This window comes from Mobula hypostoma, chromosome 22, assembly GCF_963921235.1.
Source record: "Mobula hypostoma chromosome 22, sMobHyp1.1, whole genome shotgun sequence".
Lineage (NCBI taxonomy): Eukaryota > Metazoa > Chordata > Chondrichthyes > Myliobatiformes > Myliobatidae > Mobula > Mobula hypostoma.
The window spans coordinates 3899183-3923572 of NC_086118.1; the positions used below are offsets into that span (position 1 = coordinate 3899183).

The window sequence follows — 24390 nt, forward strand, 5'->3', positions numbered from 1 at the left end:
AGTTACTATAAATTGAACATTTAGATAGAGGCATTAACGTAAAGGATTTTACTCTTTATGTATGTGAAGAATGTAAGAAATAAAGTCAGTTCAATTCAATGTTCAATTAAGCATGCACATGTCAATTTTTAGTGGAATTTCTAAACTGGGTACACTTGCCTGTTACTTCCTAATATCAAGAATGTGTTCTTTTCTCCAGGCCCAGCAGATGACAATGCAGGCCATGTCAATAAGCCAGCAACAACAGAAGGAACAGCAAAAGGAATCACAACAGGAGAGACAACCTGTCTCAAAGCCAACAAAACCCACAACTTCACCTAAGACCAAGTCAAAGTCCGTCCGACCTGATTCACCCAAACAACCAGTGAAGCCCAAAGAGAAGAAGGAACCCGTCATCAGTAAAACTCCTCCCAAAGAGAAGGAGCAGCTTCCCAGTAACGAGGTATTTATTTTTATTATTGTAGTGTTTCTTTCCTCCTCTACCTCAGAAAGCAGGATATCAACTTGTCAGCTTCAAAAGTAAAACTTCTGGATGCCGGAAATTTGGAAAGGACCCCAGAAAATTGTGGAAATGCTGATTATCTGAAACAGTTAAATTTAATGCTGAGTCCAGAAGGCTGTAATGTTTTGAACCAGAAGAAGGGGTGAGGTTCCTTGCGCTTACATTGGGCGGTCACAAAAACGAGGTCAAGGTGTGTGGAGCAGAGAGTTAAAGTGGTAAGTGACCAGGAGACAGGAATGACGTAATGGTGGCTTTCCCATTGTAAAGAGGACTAGACTGTGAACAGTTAATAACTGAGAGAGGAGCAAGTAAATTGTTTCACCTGGAGAAAGTGCCCGGGGAATCGAACAGAGTGAAGGGAGGAGGAGAAGGGGTATAATTGCTTCACCTGTAGATCTTTAGCTTGGTCTTTAGCTCTGAGACTAAGTAATTTTCTGGACTTGGGTTCTTCCTTTTCATGTGTCAGGCGAGTGAGTGTTGGGTAGAGTCTTCCTCTTTGCTTGGGAGAGCCAACTGTTCGACTATTCCTCAATAGGCCATCTTGATTGTGAATCACTGGGGTATATTACAAGTTAAATGCATCTGTGGGAACCGGCCAGCTGTATTAGGGTGTTTCTATAAGATCTCCTCTCATCCTTCTGAATTCCAGCGAGTACAGTCCCAGGCAACTCAATCTCTCTTCGTAGTCTAACCCCCTCATCTCTGTAATCAACCCGGTGAATCTCCTCTGCACTGCCTGCAAAGTCAGTATATCCTTCCTCAAGTAAGGAGACTAGAACTGCACACAATACTCCAGGTACAGCCTCACCAGAACCCTGGACAGCTGCATCATAACCTCCCTGCTCTTAAGTTCAATCCCTCTTGCGATGAAGGCCAACATTCCATTTGACTTGTGCAAACCAATGTTATTAGGAAAATGAACCAGACTTGGTCACATGGTCTCATGAACCCATTCAGCAAGGTCATGGCTGATGTGATTACTGGTCTTGCTTTCACTCTCTTGCCCAAACAAATCTACCCATCTCAACCCAAGTTATATGCAACGGGCAATGGTTAGTCTCCTTGGCTTTTCAAATCTGCTGAGGAAGGAATTCCTCATCGAATCTATCTTATCCTAAAATGGTCGTCCATGGTTCTAGATTTTCCCAGAAGGATAATGTCCTCAGCATCTTTCCCAGCAGGCTCCCTCACAGCCTTGTATGTTTGGATGTGGTCACCTCTCAATCTTCAAAACATTAATGAACATATGCCTATTCTGCTCAACCTTTCACCACTCGACAACTGCTGCAATCCAAAAATCCATGTAATCAACCTTCTCGGAACTGTCTCCATCCCCTCAGACCTGTACACAGTTCCCCGGAGCAATCTCACCAATGTCCGATGCAACTGTAGAAAGATTCCCCTACCCACGTATCCAGTCCCTTGCAATAAAATAAAATTCCATTTGCTTTTGTTGTAGGTTGGTGTATCTGTACTCTTATCTTTAGCATTTCAGGTATGGCACCCTCATCATTAAAACAGATGATCTGGTCATCGGTGCCATTCATAAGGGTTATGACACTCACCTCATCTGCCCACAAAAAACATAGATGACTGCACTAGTGCATATACTTCTATCATGCCAGGATTTTAAGAGCAAGTACATACTCCCCTCCAGACAAGATCTGGCTTTGTGAAAATTTGTTTTCTGTGTTTCCTACATGATTTTAATGACTGAATTTCAAAATCACTTCAATATCTCAAAGGCTCTTTCAGAGGTAGTGAATGTGCAAATTCTCTCTGAACAAGCCTGACTTTCTCTCCGGAGAATAACGTTCTACTTCACCTGGCTGGCATCAAGTTGCCAGAGGGAGGGTGGTTTGGCTATATCACATTGGGTATTTTCTCTCTCCCCTCTCTTTCTAGGTCCTTCCACCCGATAAGGAAGATGCTGTTGAGGAGATGGACTTGGAACAATTTCAATCTTTTCAGCAGAAACGATCTTTTTTCCTGAAAATCGGTGAGCATCAGCATGCCATGAATGTTTGGGGGACATTCTGCTCTTGGTCTTGGTCTGTTGCCTAGTTAGCTTGTAGCTAATCCATCTCTCAATTCTTTACACCATGATTCAGTAACATTTTATGCTCATACCCAATAAAAATCTTCCAACTGTTTAAAACATTCAGCTGATCCCACTAGGATAGTTGTGTGAAATGCCTCTTGAAAATTTGCTATAATCTCTAATTTAAAGGCCAAATCTCTTACTATCTTCACAGTTAATAGTTTCCATCTAATTAATTCCTCCCAGCATTTTAAGTGTCTTAATTTGTGTAATATAAATCCTCTAAACTCAAGACAATACATCCCATTATAATTTTTACCTTCTAACTGAAACCTCTTTTACTGGAGATGTGGTTCGTTAGCCCCTTGCTAGCAGCCACCGGACTCGGCGGTGAGAAAACCACCTTTCTCAGATTCCATATGTCTAGGGTAGATATGACATGGGTTCCCCCCCCCACACACACACACAAACCTGCGAGTTAGGGGGATGTCCTGCCCTGATTTGTGTGAATACTGTGTAACTTACTGCTCCCATGCAATCGCCCGGCAGCAAGACATTACAGACCATACAGTACATACAATTATAAAGAAAGAATATTTATGAATGTTAGCTTAACCTAGCAGTTATTAAAGAAAGAAAAAGACATAAAGGCCCATTATGATTAAACAGTCAAACGTGCACACAAGTTGGAGCTCATCTTGAAGTTGTCGGTAACTCACGCATTAGACCCTCTGTCTGTATGAAAGCACACACACTTTTTAAATGTTGCTCAAAATCCATCTCGATCAAGCAGCCTCCCCCGCGGGAGTATCGGTCCTTCCTCCCTGGAGCTATTCATCAGCACAAAGCACCTTGTGCAACAGGGACGGCATCCACAGCCATCTTTGCTTCCCTCTTCCAGCTCCCACCACAAAGGACTTGACCCACACCAGTGTCCATCACAAAAACCTCTCTGCCCAGCGTCCTCAAGAACCTTCTCCCAGTTCCACCATACTGATTGGCTGACATCACATTGCTACGTTGAACAATAAAGCCCCTTATCTTTAGCTCAAACCCAAACAGGCTGAAAGCAGAATGGGCTGCTCTTACAGAACTGCTAAAGTGAAATACCTACAACACAACAGTGAAAATCTTAACCAGAGCATTACATAACCAAGACCCATTTGGAAGAATTTGTAATATTCTTGGAGTGCGGTGTCAAAAGTCATAGTCATAGTCATAGTCATACTTTATTGATCCCGGGGGAAATTAGTTTTCATTACAGTTGCACCATAAATAATAAATAGTAATAAAACCATAAATAGTTAAATAGTAATATGTAAATTATGCCAGTAAATTATGAAATAAGTCCAGGACCAGCCTATTGGCTCAGGGTGTCTGACCCTCCAAGGGAGGAGTTGTCAAGTTTGATGGCCACAGGCAGGAATGACTTCCTGTGACGCTCTGTGTTGCATCTCGGTGGAATGAGTCTCTGGCTGAATGTACTCCTGTACCCACCCAGTACATTATGTAGTGGATGGGAGACATTGACCAAGATGGCATGCAACTTAGAGAGCATCCTCTTTTCAGACACCACCGTGAGAGAGTCCAGTTCCATCCCCACAACATCACTGGCCTTACGAATGAGTTTGTTGATTCTGTTGGTGTCTGCTACCCTCAGCCTGCTGCCCCAGCACACAACAGCAAACATGATAGCACTGGCCACCACAGACACCACAGACCAAAGCCTAATGCAGCTTCCCTGGAATGATCTGCTTGAAGCAGACATAATATAAAAATGATATAACTTCTTCTCTTTGTACTCCCACCTCTTTGAGATGAAAGTCAAAAAATAGATTAATCTTTTAACTATCATCCCAATAGATTTTAGTAATTTCTTTCCAAATAATTTTAAAGATGTTGTTCATCCTTTTAAGAACCGGTAGCTGAGGGTGCAGCTGTTAAGCTAAATACCAAGGATGCACGGACATGCATTATTGTAACAGAACAGCCCTGTGCTGAAACCATCACCGCAGGGCTTCTCATAGAAGAGTCAAGGAACACTGTTCTTGGAAGCTTGTGATTGAAGAGTGCACTCTTCGTGGGACATAATGAAAATCACAGTGATACCTGCTGCCTCTTACTGCTAATAAAATGAAGTAATGCAGGTTCTGAGCCATGCCTTCTATCTGCAGCCTAGAGTTTTGATAAATATTGTGAGTGGTTCACATTCTTGGGCAGTCAGATTTGAAGAGGTGCAGAAAACAGGTTAGACAGCATCTATGGAAGCAAAGGGATGGTCAACACTGTTGGATCTCTGCTTATTTTCTGATCCTTAGGGTTCTTCCCAAATAAAGGCCAACAGTCTTAATTCCAAGATTTCAGACAACAAACAAACATAAATACGAAGCAAACTAAATAAAGAGCTGAGAAACTAAGAGGGGAATTAATGCTAAGACAAAAGAGTAAAAAAGAAGCCAATCTGAGGAAAGACATCCTTGCCATAGAGGGAGTACAAAGAAGGTTCACCAGATTGATTCCTGGGATGGCAGGACTTTCATATGAAGAAAGACTGGATGGACTAGGCTTATACTCTCTGAAATTTAGAAGATTGGGGGGGGGGGGATCTTACTGAAACGTATAAGATCCTAAAGGGATTGGACAGGCTAGATGCAGGAAGATTGTTCCTGATGTTGGGGAAGTCCAGAATGAGGGGCCACCGTTTGAGGATAGAGGGGAAGCCTTTTAGGACTGAGATTAGGAGAAACTTCTTCACACAGAGAGTGGTGAATCTGTGGAATTCTCTCCCACAGGAAACTGTTGAGGCCAGTTCATTGGCTATATTTAAGAGGGAGTTAGATATGGCCCTTGTGGCTACGGGGGATCAGGGGGTATGGAGGGAAGGCTGGGGCAGGGTTCTGAGTTGGATGATCAGCCATGATCATACTGAATGGCGGTGCAGGCTCGAAGGTCCGAATGGCCTACTCCTGCACCTATTTTCTATGTTTCTATGTTTCTATGTTTAAAATGGTGCTTCTGAAAAATCTAAGGTAAGGTAATAATCTAAAGTACATAAGATAACAAAATCTGTAGGAATTTTGTAGGAATTAATTAGTTAATAATCCACATAATTAAAGCAATTACATCACATGGGCAATGTGCCAGTATTTAGCCAATGAAAAATGAGAAAAGTGTTCGATTATTAGTTTAGTTGCTACACCATTTCCTTCCAGTGAGTGCAAAAAATACTTGAGGTTGTTAAAAAGTATAAATCTTATAACAAGTATTGTTCAAAAAAGGCAGGGGTTTCCAACAGTCCCCATTTTGGATTCTATAAGGGATCCTGGCAGAGTCACATCTGAAAATTCAGAGTAACCGCTTTTAAACAAACACAAAAAAAATGTAGATTATGAGTGTCCAATAAAAAGTGTCCAATAATTGTTCAGTATATGTCTTAATCTGGAGTCACTTTAGCTCTTTTGCAGTGGCTGGCGTGTATCCACTTACTTTTTCCTTCTACCTTAACTACTGATTGGCAATTAACAGTCCTGACTAAGGACCTTCCTTCCGAGCTCCCAATGATTCCTTATCTGGTTTCTTGACCAGGACCCACTCGCCAGTAATCAAGATGTGATCTCCTTCCAACAGGAATTCTGCAGATGCTGGAAATTCAAGCAACACACATCAAAGTTGCTGGTGAACGCAGCAGGCCAGGCAGCATCTCTAGGAAGAGATACAGTCGACGTTTCAGGCCGAGACCCTTCGTCAGGACTAACTGAAGGAAGAGTGAGTAAGAGATTTGAAAGTTGGAGGGGGAAGGGGAGATCCAAAATGATAGGAGAAGACAGGAGGGGGAGGGATGGAGCCAAGAGCTGGACAGGTGATTGGCAAAGGGGATATGAGAGGATCATGGGACAGGAGGTCTGGGAAGAAAGACAAGGGGGGGGGACCCAGAGGATGGGCAAGGGGTATAGTGAGAGGGACAGAGGGAGAAAAAGGAGGGAGAGAGAAAGAATGTGTGTATAAAAATAAATAACGGATGGGGTACAAGGGGGAGGTGGGGCATTAGCGGAAGTTAGAGAAGTCCACGTTCATGCTCCATGACATGAACATGAACATCGACTTCTCTAACTTCCGCTAATGCCCCATCTCCCCCTTGTACCCCATCCGTTATTTATTTTTATACACACATTCTTTCTCTCACTCTCCTTTTTCTCTCTCTGTCCCTCTCACTATACTCCTTATCCATCCTCTGGGTTTTTCCCACCCTCCCCCTTTTCCTTCTCCCTGGGCCTCCTGTCCCATGATCCTCTCATATCCCCTTTGCCAATCACCTGTCCAGCTCTTGGCTCCATCCCTCCCCCTCCTGTCTTCTCCTATCATTTCAAATCTCCCCCTCCCCCTCCCACTTTCAAATCTCTTACTCACTCTTCCTTCAGTTAGTCCTGACGAAGGGTCTCGGCCTGAAACGTCGACTGTACCTCTTCCTAGAGATGCTGCCTGGCCTGCTGCGTTCACCAGCAACTTTGATGTGTGTTGCTTGAATTTCCAGCATCTGCAGAATTCCTGTTGTTAACCCATTACTGTCATTGTTTCCTAAGCCACTAGAGGTCTCTGTTGAGTCAGTGTCTCTTTGCAGTTCCTGAGAGTTCCAAAGGTGTCGCTGTTTCTGGGGACTAGTCAGTGTGGCTGCTTTCAACATGATCAACATCACCGTTAACACCACCCACTGGATTGGTCAAACTGCTCCTGTAACGTCTTCCCGGGGCTACACAGATTTGACCATCGTATTAGCTTCAGTCTCTTCACTTTTCAATGTCAAGAATCTCACAAAACTCACAACCCCGTAGTGGCTATAATATCAGGTTACAACCAAACAAACATCCGTCCAAAATCTGAAAACTCTTGTTGGTCCCTTGTCTGGCAACCCCATTGTGATCAGACTCTGATCATTTATTCCGGCCCCACACAGGTTGTACAACCACGACTCCTCTCAGTATTAAGTTCTCTTTAAATGATGTACTGAAGATATTTATTTCAGACGATTAAGGAACGGACGAATGCCTTTTCTCCCAGCTTCCTTTGTTAGTCTGTTTTTACCTTCATGTAATCCTTCCATGTTTGAATGCCAGATTGTTGGATCTCTGTTTATTTTCAGACCCATAAGGTTCTTCAAGGAGTTAAAAATAATCAGTAGTCTTAATTCCAAGGTTTTAGTTTACTTTAGAGTACAAACATACAAATACTAATCAAACTAAATAAAGAGCTGAGAAAAGATGCAAGGGGTGTAAGAGAATTAAAGAAGCCAAGATGGCACTTATGAAAGATCTATCACTTTTATAGATAAGATAAAGAAATCCCTTAGATAGGAATGAATAAGTTACTATGCGACATAATTAAAAGAATTACAGTGCCTATAAAAAGTATTCACCCCCTCCCACCACCATGGAATTTTTCATGTTTTTTGGTTTTATAACATTGAATCACAGTGGATTTAATTTGGCTCTTTTTGACACTGATCAACAGAAAAGACTCTTTTGTGTCAATGTGAAAGCAAATTTCTACACATTGGTCTAAATTTATTTCAATTATTGAACACAAAATAATTGATTGCATAATTACTCATCCCCTTAAAGTCAATATTTAGTAGATGCACCTTTGGCAGCAATTGCAGCCTTGAGTCTGTGTGGATAGATCTCCATCAGCTTTGCACATCTGGACATGCTACTTTACAAAACTGCTCAATCTCTGTCAGATTGCATGGGGGTTGTGAGTGAACAGCCCTTTTCAAGTCCAGACGCAAATTCTCATTTGGATTGAGGTCTGGACTCTGGACTCTGACTTGGTCACTCCAGGACATTAACTTTGTTGTTTTTAAGCCATTCCTTTGTAGCTTTGGTTTTATGCTTGTGGTCATTGTCTTGCTGGAAAACAGATCTTCTCCCAAGTCGCCGTTCTCTTGCAGACTACGTCAGGTTTTCCTCCAGGATTTCCCCGTATTCTTTTGCATTCATTTTACTCTCTACCTTCACAAGCCTTCCAGGGCTTCCTGCAGTGAAGCATCCTCACAGCATGATGCAGCCACCACCATGCTTCATGGTAGGGATGGTGTGTTCTTGACGATGGGCAGTGTTTGGCTTACACCAAACATAGTGTTTAGTCTGATGGCCAAGATGCTCAACTTTGGTTTCATCGGACAATAGAACCTTCCTCCAGCTGACTTCAGATTCTCCCACATGCCTTCTGGCAAACTCTAGCTGAGAATTCATGTGAGTTTTTTTTCCAACAGTGACTTTCTCTTTGCCACTCTCCTATAAAGCTGCAACTTTTAAAGCACCCAGGCAACAAAGCGCCCATCTCAGCCACTGAAGCTCCAGAGTTGTCATAGGTCTCTTGGTGGCCTCCCTTCTTGCACGGTCACTCAGTTTTCGAGGACGGCCTGCTCTAGGCAGATTTACAGCTGTGCCAAATTCTTTCCATTTCTTGATGATTGAATTAACTGTACTCCAAGGATTATTCAGTGAATTGGAAATTTTCTTGTATCCATCTCCTGACTTGTGCTTTTCAATAACCTTTCCGTGGAATTGCTTGGAGTGGTCTTTTGTCTTCATGGTGTAGTTTTTGCCAGGATACTGACTCACCAGCAGTTGGACCTTCCAGATACAGGGGTATTTTTACTACAATCAGTTGAAACACCTTGACTGCACATAAGTAATCTCCATTTAACTACAGTTTGTAATTATGTGACTTCTAAAACCAAATGGCTGCACCAGTGATGATCTGGCCTGTCTTATTGAAGGGGGTGAATACTTATGCAATCAATTACTTTGTGTTTTATATTTGTAATTAATTTAGATCGCCTTGTAGAGATCTGTTTTCAGTTTGACATGAAAGAGTCTTTTTCTGTTGATAAGTGTCAAAAAAGCCAAATTAAATCCTCTGTGATCCAGTGTTGTAGAACAATAAAACATGAAAACTTCGGGGGAGGGGGAGTGAATACTCTTTATAGGCGATGTACGTCAGTTGGATAATGTGCTAGTACTTAGCCAATGAAAAATGAGAAAGGTGATAAACCGTTAGTTTAGCTGTTAGTGAGTGCCAGTGAGTGCAAAAAATACACGAGTTTGTTAAGAAGTACAAATCTTACAAGAGGTATTGTTTTAAAAAAAGCTTGTGTTTCCAATAGTGTTGTAGGTCAGGACACTGCATCAGGACTAAGGGGGCATTTTTTTTTCAGGAAACATGCCATCTCCACTGCTATAGCTGACAAAACTCACTTACATTTCCCTGATGCCTGCTCTCACCCTCCCTCCTCTCCAACAGAACAAAATGCTCTATCCTCACCCTCCACCCTCCACCCTCCTCCAACACACCCTCCACCCAGCACCCTGCTCCAACACACCCTCCACCCAGCACCCTCCAACACACCCTCCACCCAGCACCCTCCAACACACCCTCCACCCTCCTCCAACATACCCTCCACCCTCCTCCAACACACCCTCCACCCTCCTCCAAAACACCCTCCACCCTGCACCCTCCTCCAACACACCCTCCACCCTCCTCAACTCACCCTCCACCCAGAACCCTCCAACACACCCTCCACCCAGCACCCTGCTCCAACACACCCTCCACCCAGCACCCTCCAACACACCCTCCACCCTCCTCCAACATACCCTCCACCCTCCTCCAACACACCCTCCACCCTCCTCCAAAACACCCTCCACCCTGCACCCTCCTCCAACACACCCTCCACCCAGAACCCTCCAACACACCCTCCACCCAGAACCCTCCAACACACCCTCCACCCTCCTCGAACACACCCTCCACCCTGCACCCTCCTCCAACACACCCTCCACCCAGAACCCTCCAACACACCCTCCACCCTCCTCGAACACACCCTCCACCCTGCACCCTCCTGAAACACACCCTCCACCCAGCACCCTCCAACACACCCTCCACCCTCCTCCAACACACCCTCCACCCAGAACCCTCCAACACACCCTCCACCCTCCTCGAAAACACCCTCCACCCTGCACCCTCCTCCAACACACCCTCCACCCAGAACCCTCCAACACACCCTCCACCCTCCTCGAACACACCCTCCACCCTGCACCCTCCTGAAACACACCCTCCACCCAGCACCCTCCAACACACCCTCCACCCTCCTCCAACACACCCTCCACCCAGAACCCTCCAACACACCCTCCACCCTCCTCGAACACACCCTCCACCCTGCACCCTCCTCCAACACACCCTCCACCCAGAACCCTCCAACACACCCTCCACCCTCCTCGAACACACCCTCCACCCTGCACCCTCCTGAAACACACCCTCCACCCAGCACCCTCCAACACACCCTCCACCCTCCTCCAACATACCCTCCACCCTCCTCCAACACACCCTCCACCCTCCTCCAAAACACCCTCCACCCTGCACCCTCCTCCAACACACCCTCCACCCTCCTCAACTCACCCTCCACCCAGAACCCTCCAACACACCCTCCACCCAGCACCCTGCTCCAACACACCCTCCACCCAGCACCCTCCAACACACCCTCCACCCTCCTCCAACATACCCTCCACCCTCCTCCAACACACCCTCCACCCAGAACCCTCCAACACACCCTCCACCCTCCTCGAACACACCCTCCACCCTGCACCCTCCTGAAACACACCCTCCACCCAGCACCCTCCAACACACCCTCCACCCTCCTCCAACATACCCTCCACCCTCCTCCAACACACCCTCCACCCTCCTCCAAAACACCCTCCACCCTGCACCCTCCTCCAACACACCCTCCACCCTCCTCAACTCACCCTCCACCCAGAACCCTCCAACACACCCTCCACCCTGCACCCTCCTCCGACACACCCTCCACCCAGCACCCTCCAACACACCCTCCACCCTCCTCCAACATACCCTCCACCCTCCTCCAACACACCCTCCACCCTCCTCCAAAACACCCTCCACCCTCCTCAACTCACCCTCCACCCAGAACCCTCCAACACACCCTCCACCCAGCACCCTCCAACACACCCTCCACCCAGCACCCTGCTCCAACACACCCTCCAACACCACCCTGTCAGCAGCAACAAGATCCCACCACTTGTCACATCTCCCCTTTTCTTCTCTCCCTTCTTACTTTCTGCAGGGTTCACTCACTCTGTGCCTCTGGGATCCACTCATCCATCCCCACCCACTTCCTGCCCCCCAGTTCCTGGTACCTTCCCCTGCAACTGTAGGGAGTGTAACACCTGTCTCCACACCGTCCTCACCCCCACCCAGAGACTCAATCAGACCGTACAGGCGAAGAACACCTGTCTCCACACCTTTTCCAACCTCACCTGTTGCACTTAGTGCTTGCAATATGACCTCCTCTGCATCGGCAAGACCAAGTGTGGCCATCGTGTGGAGGTGCTGTGCTCAGTCCACAACGACCAGCTTGAGTTTACGTCATTTAATCAACCTTTTGCCTTCCCTCACAACCTGTCTGCCCTCAGCCTTGTCAGCTGCCACACAGAGGGCAGGTAGAAACCAGAGGGACAGCACCTTGTATTCCATTCGTGTAGCCATTGGATTATTCAATTTCAGGTAAAATCTATCCACCCCTGCCTTTCTTTCCCATTCCCACCAGTCCACACAGGTTTCCTCTCCCTTAGTTCAACTTTTCTATCACCCCCACCCACCTCTCCTATTTCAGATTCATTACCACCCACCATCCCTGTCCATCACCCGCCTGGGTTTCTTCCTCTTCAGCCTACGTATCCGATCCGGTCCGCTCCCCTCTCTCATCTCCCCATCAGTCCCACCTTATACCTGGAAACACGCCCCCTTCCAGCCTCCGTCTCTACAATTCCCCACCTCCTCCCCCCAGTCCGCCTGATTAGCCACTCTGTCGTGCAGGAGAGTGGTAGAACCTGGAGTGGGAGTTGGTGGCAGGGTGGGGAGAAGAAATGGGGGTGATCTGTGTGAAAATAGGTGCCCGGTCGGCACGGGTTTAGTGAGCAGAACTCCCCGTTTCCTGGCTGCAGCTTCTTGTTTGAATTAATGGGCAAGAAGAAGCAGAAATCTTTCCAGCTTTCCTTCTTCAATCTGAAGGTCACTGATGCAACGTTGATATAATTGCTGAATAAAAGTGGAACAAACCCAAATTGTATTGAAAATCTTAGGTCCTACTCATACTTCTCCTGTCTCCTCCAAACCTTCTGAACCTATCACATCCAATATTATGTGTCTCAAAATAGCTGAATGAAGGAGATCAGGGTATTTTTTCTTTTGTTGTTGCTTTCAGACAAGGTGTTTCATGTGTGTGGGATGTTGTTTGTTGATCTTTTCCACTCTTCTCTTCAGCAGGGCAGAAGGAAAGTGTGAAGTTGAAACGTCGGTCTAAAATACTGCTTCCCAAACCAGAGAAACCAGAAAAGAAGCAGGAAGCTGAAGAATCTGAGAGCCCCAAAGAGGAGAAGCAGAAAGGTATTCAAGTGAGGAGAAGCTCGGTGATCCTCCATGACCGACTGGCTGTTATTCAGACTTCAGATCAAGTCTAGCATAGAATTCAGGGACCACTTTGTCAGGATGGGGGAGGAGAAAGGTGGTGGGCATGGGATCTCCCTCTGTCAGGATAATTCCACATCAAGCTGTGTTACACTCTGCTGTACTGTCAACAAATGGTCAGCCATTCTTTGAAATCAAATTGGAATAAAGTTCAGATACTGTAAACTGTTTAGTGGCCCTCGGCTACCCCTGGACTATAATCAGCCATTCTCTCTCACCTACTTTCAGCTTCCCAATCTCCGATCAAGCTAACCAACGGCTGTCCAATCTGTGATCACCCATTCACCTACACCTCCCTGCACCCTGGACTGAGCTTCGCAGCCCCCTGGTGGCCTGTCCAGCTCGCTCTGTTCACTCATTCATTGTCCCACTTTGACCTGCTCTACCTCCCTTCAAAACATCTTGAACAGAAGATAGTCAATTATTTGAGGTTGATATAATGATCTTTAGATAATCTTCAACTCAAGCACTGTTTTCTTTTTATTCCTTTAGAAACTGCTACACCTCCCCCTCCTCCTCCTCCTCCCCCTCCTCCAGTCACCCCAGCCGAAGACTCGCACGATGAAAAGAAGACGGAGGAGACTGATAAAGAAGAGACGGTGACGACTGTCAATATCAGAAAGAAACCAGAACCCAGTCACAACATTCGAGAAATAATAAAGAAGTACCAGTCCCGACCATTATCGCCCCCTCCTGTTCCCAAGCCAAACAGGTTAGCAAGATGAGCATGTCAGCTCTGTGGGGCACCTGACCCACCCCAATATTTGTTTTTTAAGGCCATTGGCCATTGAGGATGACTTTACACTACATCTCATTGTCTCAGCTGCATTGGAATCTTCTGCTGACGTGGTGGGCTGGTTAGATCACTGGGAAACACTGGCTGCTGATGTGATAGGCTGGTTAGATCACTGGGAAACACTGGCTGCTGACGTGGTAGGCTGGTTACATCACTGGGAAACACTGGCTGCTGACGTGGTAGGCTGGTTACATCACTGGGAAACACTGACTGCTGATGTGGTGGGCTGGTTAGATCACTGGGAAACACTGGCTGCTGACGTGGTGGGCTGGTTAGATCACTGGGAAACACTGGCTGCTGACGTGGTAGGCTGGTTAGATCACTGGGAAACACTGGCTGCTGACGTGGTGGGCTGGTTAGATCACTGGGAAACACTGGCTGCTGATGTGGTGGGCTGGTTAGATCACTGGGAAACACTGGCTGCTGACGTGGTAGGCTGGTTAGATCACTAGGAAACACTGACAGCTGACGTGGTAGGCTGGTTAGATCACTAGGAAACACTGACAGCTGATGTGGTGGGCTGGTTACATCACTGGGAAACACTGACTGCTGATGTGGTGGGCTGGTTAGATCACTGGGAAACACTGGCTGCTGATGTGGTGGGCTGGTTAGATCACTGGGAAACACTGGCTGCTGATGTGGTGGGCTGGTTACATCACTGGGAAACACTGGCTGCTGATGTGATAGGCTGGTTAGATCACTGGGAAACACTGGCTGCTGATATGGTGGGCTGGTTAGATCACTGGGAAACACTGGCTGCTGATGTGGTGGGCTGGTTAGATCACTGGGAAACACTGGCTGCTGACGTGGTAGGCTGGTTAGATCACTGGGAAACACTGGCTGCTGATGTGGTGGGCTGGTTAGATCACTGGGAAACACTGGCTGCTGACGTGGTAGGCTGGTTAGATCACTAGGAAACACTGACAGCTGACGTGGTAGGCTGGTTAGATCACTAGGAAACACTGACAGCTGATGTGGTGGGCTGGTTACATCACTGGGAAACACTGACTGCTGATGTGGTGGGCTGGTTAGATCACTGGGAAACACTGGCTGCTGATGTGGTGGGCTGGTTAGATCACTGGGAAACACTGGCTGCTGACGTGGTAGGCTGGTTAGATCACTAGGAAACACTGACAGCTGACGTGGTAGGCTGGTTAGATCACTAGGAAACACTGACAGCTGATGTGGTGGGCTGGTTACATCACTGGGAAACACTGACTGCTGATGTGGTGGGCTGGTTAGATCACTGGGAAACACTGGCAGCTGATGTGGTGGGCTGGTTAGATCACTGGGAAACACTGGCTGCTGATGTGGTGGGCTGGTTACATCACTGGGAAACACTGGCTGCTGATGTGATAGGCTGGTTAGATCACTGGGAAACACTGGCTGCTGATATGGTGGGCTGGTTAGATCACTGGGAAACACTGGCTGCTGATGTGGTGGGCTGGTTAGATCACTGGGAAACACTGGCTGCTGACGTGGTAGGCTGGTTAGATCACTGGGAAACGGCTGCTGACGTGGTGGGCTGGTTAGATCACTGGGAAACACTGGCTGCTGATGTGGTGGGCTGGTTAGATCACTGGGAAACACTGGCTGCTGACGTGGTAGGCTGGTTATATCACTAGGAAACACTGACTGCTGATGTGGTGGGCTGGTTAGATCACTGGGAAACACTGGCTGCTGATGTGGTGGGCTGGTTAGATCACTGGGAAACACTGGCTGCTGATGTGGTGGGCTGGTTAGATCACTGGGAAACACTGGCTGCTGATGTGGTAGGCTGGTTAGATCACTGGGAAACACTAACTGCTGACGTGGTGGGCTGGTTAGATCACTGGGAAACACTGGCTGCTGACGTGGTGGGCTGGTTAGATCACTGGGAAACACTGGCTGCTGACGTGGTGGGCTGGTTAGATCACTGGGAAACACTGGCTGCTGACGTGGTGGGCTGGTTAGATCACTGGGAAACAATGGCTGCTGACGTGGTGGGCTGGTTAGATCACTGGGAAACACTGGCTGCTGATGTGATAGGCTGGTTAGATTACTGGGGCACACTGGCAGCCGATGTGGTAGGTGGGTTAGATCACTGGGAAACACTGGCTGCTGATGTGATAGGCTGGTTAGATCACTGGGGCACACTGGCAGCTGATGTGGTAGGCTGGTTAGATCACTGGGAAACACTGGCTGCTGACGTGGTAGGCTGGTTAGATCACTGGGGCACACTGGCAGCCGATGTGGTAGGCTGGTTAGATCACTGGGAAACACTGGCTGCTGACGTGGTAGGCTGGTTAGATCACTGGGGCACACTGGCAGCCAATGTGATAGGCTGGTTAGGTCACTGGGAAACGCTGGCTGCTGACGTGGTGGGCTGGTTAGATTACTGGGGCACACTGGCAGCTGATGTGGTAGGTGGGTTAGATCACTGGGAAACACTGGCTGCTGATGTGATAGGCTGGTTAGATCACTGGGGCACACTGGCAGCTGATGTGGTAGGTGGGTTAGATCACTGGGAAACACTGGCTGCTGATGTGATAGGCTGGTTAGATCACTGGGAAACACTGGCTGCTGATGTGGTGGGCTGGTTAGATCACTGGGAAACACTGGCTGCTGACGTGGTAGGCTGGTTAGATCACTAGGAAACACTGACAGCTGACGTGGTAGGCTGGTTAGATCACTAGGAAACACTGACAGCTGATGTGGTGGGCTGGTTACATCACTGGGAAACACTGACTGCTGATGTGGTGGGCTGGTTAGATCACTGGGAAACACTGGCTGCTGACGTGGTAGGCTGGTTAGATCACTAGGAAACACTGACAGCTGACGTGGTAGGCTGGTTAGATCACTAGGAAACACTGACAGCTGATGTGGTGGGCTGGTTACATCACTGGGAAACACTGACTGCTGATGTGGTGGGCTGGTTAGATCACTGGGAAACACTGGCTGCTGATGTGGTGGGCTGGTTAGATCACTGGGAAACACTGGCTGCTGATGTGGTGGGCTGGTTACATCACTGGGAAACACTGGCTGCTGATGTGATAGGCTGGTTAGATCACTGGGAAACACTGGCTGCTGATATGGTGGGCTGGTTAGATCACTGGGAAACACTGGCTGCTGATGTGGTGGGCTGGTTAGATCACTGGGAAACACTGGCTGCTGACGTGGTAGGCTGGTTAGATCACTGGGAAACACTGGCTGCTGACGTGGTGGGCTGGTTAGATCACTGGGAAACACTGGCTGCTGATGTGGTGGGCTGGTTAGATCACTGGGAAACACTGGCTGCTGACGTGGTAGGCTGGTTATATCACTAGGAAACACTGACTGCTGATGTGGTGGGCTGGTTAGATCACTGGGAAACACTGGATGCTGATGTGGTGGGCTGGTTAGATCACTGGGAAACACTGGCTGCTGATGTGGTGGGCTGGTTAGATCACTGGGAAACACTGGCTGCTGATGTGGTAGGCTGGTTAGATCACTGGGAAACACTAACTGCTGACGTGGTGGGCTGGTTAGATCACTGGGAAACACTGGCCGCTGACGTGGTGGGCTGGTTAGATCACTGGGAAACACTGGCTGCTGACGTGGTGGGCTGGTTAGATCACTGGGAAACACTGGCTGCTGACGTGGTGGGCTGGTTAGATCACTGGGAAACAATGGCTGCTGACGTGGTGGGCTGGTTAGATCACTGGGAAACACTGGCTGCTGATGTGATAGGCTGGTTAGATTACTGGGGCACACTGGCAGCCGATGTGGTAGGTGGGTTAGATCACTGGGAAACACTGGCTGCTGATGTGATAGGCTGGTTAGATCACTGGGGCACACTGGCAGCTGATGTGGTAGGCTGGTTAGATCACTGGGAAACACTGGCTGCTGACGTGGTAGGCTGGTTAGATCACTGGGGCACACTGGCAGCCGATGTGGTAGGCTGGTTAGATCACTGGGAAACACTGGCTGCTGACGTGGTAGGCTGGTTAGATCACTGGGGCACACTGGCAGCCAATGTGATAGGCTGGTTAGGTCACTGGGAAACGCTGGCTGCTGACGTGGTGGGCTGGTTAGATTACTGGGGCACACTGGCAGCTGATGTGGTAGGTGGGTTAGATCACTGGGAAACACTGGCTGCTGATGTGATAGGCTGGTTAGATCACTGGGGCACACTGGCAGCTGATGTGGTAGGTGGGTTAGATCACTGGGAAACACTGGCTGCTGATGTGATAGGCTGGTTAGATCACTGGGGCACACTGGCAGCTGATGTGGTAGGCTGGTTAGATCACTGGGAAACACTGGCTGCTGACGTGGTAGGCTGGTTAGATCACTGGGGCACACTGGCAGCCAATGTGATAGGCTGGTTAGGTCACTGGGAAACGCTGGCTGCTGACGTGGTGGGCTGGTTAGATTACTGGGGCACACTGGCAGCTGATGTGGTAGGTGGGTTAGATCACTGGGAAACACTGGCTGCTGATGTGATAGGCTGGTTAGATCACTGGGGCACACTGGCAGCTGATGTGGTAGGTGGGTTAGATCACTGGGAAACACTGGCCGCTGACGTGGTAGGCTGGTTAGATCACTGGGGCACACTGGCAGCTGATGTGATAGGCTGGTTAGGTCACTGGGAAACGCTGGCTGCTGACGTGGTGGGCTGGTTAGATTACTGGGGCACACTGGCAGCTGATGTAGTAGGCTGGTTAGATTACTGGGGCACACTGGCAGCTGATGTGGTAGGTGGGTTAGATCACTGGGAAACACTGGCTGCAGACGTGGTAGGCTGGTTAGATCACTGGGGCACACTGGCAGCTGATGTGATAGGCTGGTTAGGTCACTGGGAAACGCTGGCTGCTGACGTGGTGGGCTGGTTAGATTACTGGGGCACACTGGCAGCTGATGTGGTAGGTGGGTTAGGTCACTGGGGCACACTGGCTGCTGATGTAGTAGGCTGGTTAGATCACTGGGGCACACTGGCAGCTGATGTGATAGGCTGGTTAGGTCACTGGGGAACGCTGGCTGCTGACGTGGTGGGCTGGTTAGATTACTGGGGCACACTGGCAGCTGATGTGGTAGGTGGGTTAGGTCACTGGGGCACACTGGCTGCTGATGTAATAGGCTGGTTAGATCACTGGGGCACACTGGCAGCTGATGTGGTAGGTGGGTTAGGTCACTGGGGCACACTGGCTGCTGATGTAATAGGCTGGTTAGATCACTGGGGCACACTGGCAGCTGATGTGATAGGCTGGTTAGGTCACTGGGGAACACTGGCTGGTGACTGTGAGGAGTTTGTATTTTCTCCCTGTGACTCAGATTTGTTCTGAGTGCTCTGGTTCCCTCTTACATCCCAATGGTATGCAGCCTGGTCAGTAAAATGCTCCATTGTGTTGAATGAACATTTGGAGAGGAGAGGGGCTGGTAAGAATGTAGGGGGAAATAAAATGGAATTAGTGCAAGGAGGTGCTTAATAGGTCAGCATGGTCTCAGTGGTCATTTTGGGATGTATATGACTTTAATTTACTCTGTTACACATAGGACTAAGAAGACATGGTGTCCAGTTAGCATGCCTTCCCTCCTGTACTCTACACTTCCTTCATCGTTTCTCCCAGGAATTGTCTAGATTTGGTGTGTAACCAAGCGACAAGTCCTTAACTGGGGGAGGGCTAATTACAAAGGTATCAGGCAGGAGCTGGGGAGAATAGACCAAGAGCAGATATCATTGGGTAAATCCACATCTGACATGTGGGAGTGCTTTAAAAGCCAGCATTTGTGATTCAGGGCCAACGTGTTCCTGCGAGGAAGAAAGGTGAGGAGAGGTGTTGCAAATTTTGTCAAAGCCAGGAAGTATATGTAGGGGTTAGAAACCAGACATAGTCCTTGAGGAATATAAAAGAACCAAGATAGAACTTAACAGGGATTCAGGAGGGCTAAAAGGGGCCATGAAGTGTCCTTGGTGAGTCGAATTAGGGAAAATCCCAAGGCGTTCATTAAAAACAGGAGGATAGCCAGGGAGAGGTTAGGACCACTGTAGAAAAATGAAGGAATTTATGCCTGGAGGGAGAGGAAGTGGGTGAGGTACTGAAGAAGTACTTTTCATCAATATTCACCAAAGACATGAAGGATAGAGGGAACAGGGAAGGGTATGCTGGTATCCTAGGGCATATTACTATCAAGGAGGATTTGGTGCTGGATCGCTTGAAGATTATTTATGTGGATAAGTTCCTAGTTTGTTGACGGAGTCAATAGAGGCGATTATAGGGACCTTTACAGAGACTTCTGTATACTCTCGAGCCAGAGGGAATGTTCCAGAGGACTGGAAAGTAGCCTGTAGTTCCTCTGTTTAAGAAGGGGAAAGGGGTAATCCACCATATTACAGGTTAGCAAGCTACCTCGGAGGCACTAGAATTGGTGTGAAGGTGGCACACAGTGAAACTGTGAGTGACTGTCTTGGACATTTCTTCTGTGATTGCTAGACCCTGTTGGACATTGATTGCCACAAGCCTGCTACCCTTGTTTGGTGGTGAGACAGGCGGCAAGGCAGTAGTGTTCCCTCCGGTTGTAGCTAGGACTAGGCCTCAGTCCTTGAGCCGTCCAGGCTCGGTTGGAGGTGCAAACAACAGGAATTCTGCAGATGCTGGAAATTCAAGCAACACACATCAAAGTGGCTGGTGAATGCAGCAGGCCAGACAGCATCTCTAGGAAGAGGTGCAGTCGACGTTTCAGGCCGAGACCCTTCGTCAGGACTAACTGAAGGAAGAGTGAGTAAGGGATTTGAAAGTGGGAGGGGGAGGGGGAGATCCAAAATGATAGGAGAAGACAGGAGGGGGAGGGATGGAGCCAAGCGCTGGACAGGTGATAGGCAAAAGGGATACGAGAGGCGGCCTCTCCTGTTGGTGCTGCCCTCCAGTGGTGGATCGATGGAATTACTGGCTGGACTGAGAGGAACCATCAATTTGAGAGACTTGTCGCTTAGGAACTTGGTCTAAAAACTTGTTTTCTTACGTGCCTATGTTCTTTTTTTCCTTTCTCATTATTTTGAATGCACGTGTATGTTTTTGCACCTTGGTCCCAGAGTAACCCTGTCTCGTACGGTTGTATCCATGTATGGTTTGAATGACAATTAAACTTGATTTGATTTACATCGGCAAGATTATTTCTAGAAGATCCTTAGAGATAAGAATTACTCATGTTTGGAAAAGCATGGACTTGGTAGCGATAGCCAGCATGACATTTGACAGGGAAGGTCATGTCTTTTTAACTTGATCACATCTTCTTCAGGATATGATGCAGGTGATTGATGAATGTAGGAATGTAGTCTATTGTGGACTTCAGTAAGCATTTGGGAAGGTACCTCGAAGTAGGCTGGTCCAGAAGATAAAATGCACACACAATCCATGGTCTCTTGACAGACTGGATTCAAAACTGGCATGACCATAGCTGGCAGGATATTGTGGTGGGCGGGTCCTTATTCTGTCTGGAGGTCTGTGAACAGCGGTGTTCCACAGCGATCAGTGCTGGAACTGCCATTGTTTGTGATATATATAAATGATTTCTATGAAAGTATAGATGAGCTGATAATAAATTTGATGGCAACACAAAAATTTGTAGAACTGTGGATAGAAAGAAAGGTTGTCATACAATTCAGCAGGATTTAGACTAGTCAAAAATATTGGCAGAGAAATGCAGGTGGAGCTTAATCTAGAATCAATTTAAGAGAAGTTCGGATAGGTACCTGGATAGCTGGGATGTGGTGCGCTGTGGTCCGGGTGCAGGTTCGTGGGAGTGGGCAGTTTAAATGGTCAGTACATGCTGGATGGGCTGAAGGGCCTGTTTCTGTGCTGTGACTCCAGACAAGTGTAAGATAGTGAAGAAAATTTGCAGTTAATGGCAGTATCCTGAGGAGCACTAATGTACAAAGGATCTTGGGGAACAGGGCCATAGCACCCTGAAAGTGGGCTGGTAGAAAAGGCCACTTGCATGTCACACATTTGCCTTCGTTGGTTGAGGTGTTGAGTGTCATAGTTGGAAAGTTGTGTTGCAGCTGTATAAAACTTTGGTTAGGCCGTTTCTGGAGTACTGTGTACAGTTCTGGTTGCCCCACGATAGAAAGGCTGCAGAGGCTTTGGAGCAGAAAAGGTTTATCAAAGATGTTGTCTGGATTAAAGAGTAATAGATTGAAGGAGTTTGGACAAACTTGGATAATTTCTCGAGTTTGTAAACTGAGGCTTGACCCTGATAGAGGCATGTGAAATTATTAGAGGCATAGATAGGGTAGATAGTTCTTTTGCCAGGGTGGAAGTGACAAATTCTATGGGGCATAGATTTAAAGTGAGAGAGGGGAAAGATTATGGAAATCTATGAGTCAAGTTATTTTTTACACGGAGAGTGATTAGTACCTGGAATGTGCTGAGGAAGTGTAGAAGCAGGTACGATAGCAACTAGTTGAGACAGGCACATGAACAGGCAGGGAATAGAAGAATACTCACCATGTGCAGGTGGACGAGATTAGTTTGAATTGGAATCATGTTCAGAACAGACATCCTGGGCCAAAGGATCTACTCCTGTGCTATACTGGTGTATGGAGCTACAAAATGGGCCAGAGATCTAGACTGCTCGTTATATGGCCAAAGGCAGCTTCTCGCCAGAGGCAGCTTCTCGCCAGAGGCAGCTTCTCGCCAAGGGCAGCTTCTCGCCAGGACAGCTTCTCGCTAGAGACAGCTTCTCGCCAGAGGCAGCTTCTCGCCAGAGACAGCTTCTCACCAGAGACAGCTTCTCGCCAGAGGCAGCTTCTCACCAGAGGCAGCTTCTCGCCAAGGGCAGCTTCTCGCCAGAGGCAGCTTCTCGCCAGAGACAGCTTCTCGCCAGAGATAGCTTCTCGCCAGAGGCAGCTTCTCACCAGAGGCTGTCTGCATTGACAGCCACTGCGCTGCTAGCATTGAGACTGAAGGTTTTGAGCAGAGAAGTCATGGGATGAGTAAAAGGAACAGGAGTGACATGGGCAAGAAGAGGTGGGGGCGGAGAGACAATCAGCAAGGACAGTGACTGGGAAGGGTGACACACTGGGAGGGAGACACGTAATAGAGAAAGGAGGAACCTTGAGAAAACGGAGAGAGGACTCGGTTTGAAATGATGGGGCTGTTGGAAAACAAGTAGTTGGGAAGATGGGAATGGCACTACAAGATGAGGTGACTGAGTTACTGGAACAAGCCGAAGAGAAGGGACCCAGTGTCAGAGGGAAGTTAATATGAATGCTGGAGGGTTGTGGATGAGAGATGAGTGAGCAATTGGGCCAATCTATGGGCAGGTAGGAGATCAGCAGATGAGGAGTGGGTAAGTGAGGCAGGGGAGCTTGGAGATGAGAAGACAAGGAGAAGGAGAGGTCATGGGGTTGCGGGTCTTTAATAACTGTTTGATAATTTCAGTGCCGACCTGCTTTCTGATCTCCTATGTCAATTGTGTTCAGGACAAAAAGGCTTAACATGGAAAGCTTTAAAACTGGTGCATCTAAAAGCCATCAGAGCTGCTTTAAGTGCTGCTTTTGACGTCTCTATCCAGATGGCCGAAAAAACACTTCTGGTTCATATCCGTGCACGTCTGTTGCGTACAAATTTTTATCTCAAGCCTGGTGTCGCTGAATTTCAAAGTCAACCTGCCCAACCTTAAAATACATATTTGGCTTTTGGCATCACATAACCATATGAGACAGAAATGGTTTATTTTAACTGAATGAAGTCCTTTTGAAATGCTTGTCTTTGAGTGGTTGTGTATTGTGTTTGGTGAATACAGGGTTGTTTGAGTGGTTGTGTATTGTGTTTGGTGAATACAGGGCTGTTTGAGTAGTTGTGTATTGTGTTTGGTGAATACAGGGTTGTTTCAGTGGTTGTATATTGTGTTTGGTGAATACAGGGTTGTTTGAGTGGTTGTGTATTGTGTTTGGTGAATACAGGGTTGTTTGAGTGGTTGTGTATTGTGTTTGGTGAATACAGGGTTGTTAGAGTGGTTGTGTATTGTGTTTGGTGAATACAGGGCTGTTTGAGTGGTTCTTTATTGTGTTTGGTGAATACAGGGTTGTTTGAGTGGTTGTGTATTGTGTTTGGTGAACACAGGGTAGTTTGAGTGGTTGTGTATTGTGTTTGGTGAATACAGGGCTGTTTGAGTGGTTGTGTATTGTGTTTGGTGAATACTGTACAGGGTTGTTTGAGTGCTTGTGTATTGTGTTTGGTGAATACTGTACAGGGTTGTTTGAGTGGTTGTGTATTGTGTTTGGTGAATACTGTACAGGGTTGTTTGAGTGGTTATGTATTGTGTTTGGTAAACACGGGGCTATTTGAGTGGTTGTGTATTGTGTTTGGTGAATGCAGGGTTGTTTGGTTGTGTATTGTGTTTGGTGAATACAGGGTTGTTTGAGTAGTTGTGTATTGTGTTTGGTGAATATTGTACAGGGCTGTTTGTGTGGTTGTGTATTGTGTTTGGTGAATACAGGGTTGTTTGGTTGTGTATTGTGTTTGGTGAATACAGGGCTGTTTGAGTGGTTGTGTATTG

At 47.6% G+C, this 24390-nt stretch overlaps 1 protein-coding gene across 1 annotated transcript in view; it reads left to right on the forward strand.

The window, feature by feature from the left end:
* Window positions 1-20611, forward strand: part of LOC134336618 (unconventional myosin-XV-like) — a 315256-nt gene extending 294645 nt beyond the window's left edge. The window contains exons 40-44 of the mRNA XM_063030961.1: window positions 200-442; window positions 2408-2501; window positions 12873-12995; window positions 13569-13788; window positions 20322-20611. Coding sequence (XP_062887031.1) covers window positions 200-442; window positions 2408-2501; window positions 12873-12995; window positions 13569-13788; window positions 20322-20520 — 879 coding nt within the window. The 3' untranslated portion in view covers window positions 20521-20611. The remainder of the gene's footprint in view (window positions 1-199; window positions 443-2407; window positions 2502-12872; window positions 12996-13568; window positions 13789-20321) is intronic.
* The last annotated feature ends 3779 nt before the right edge of the window (window positions 20612-24390 follow it).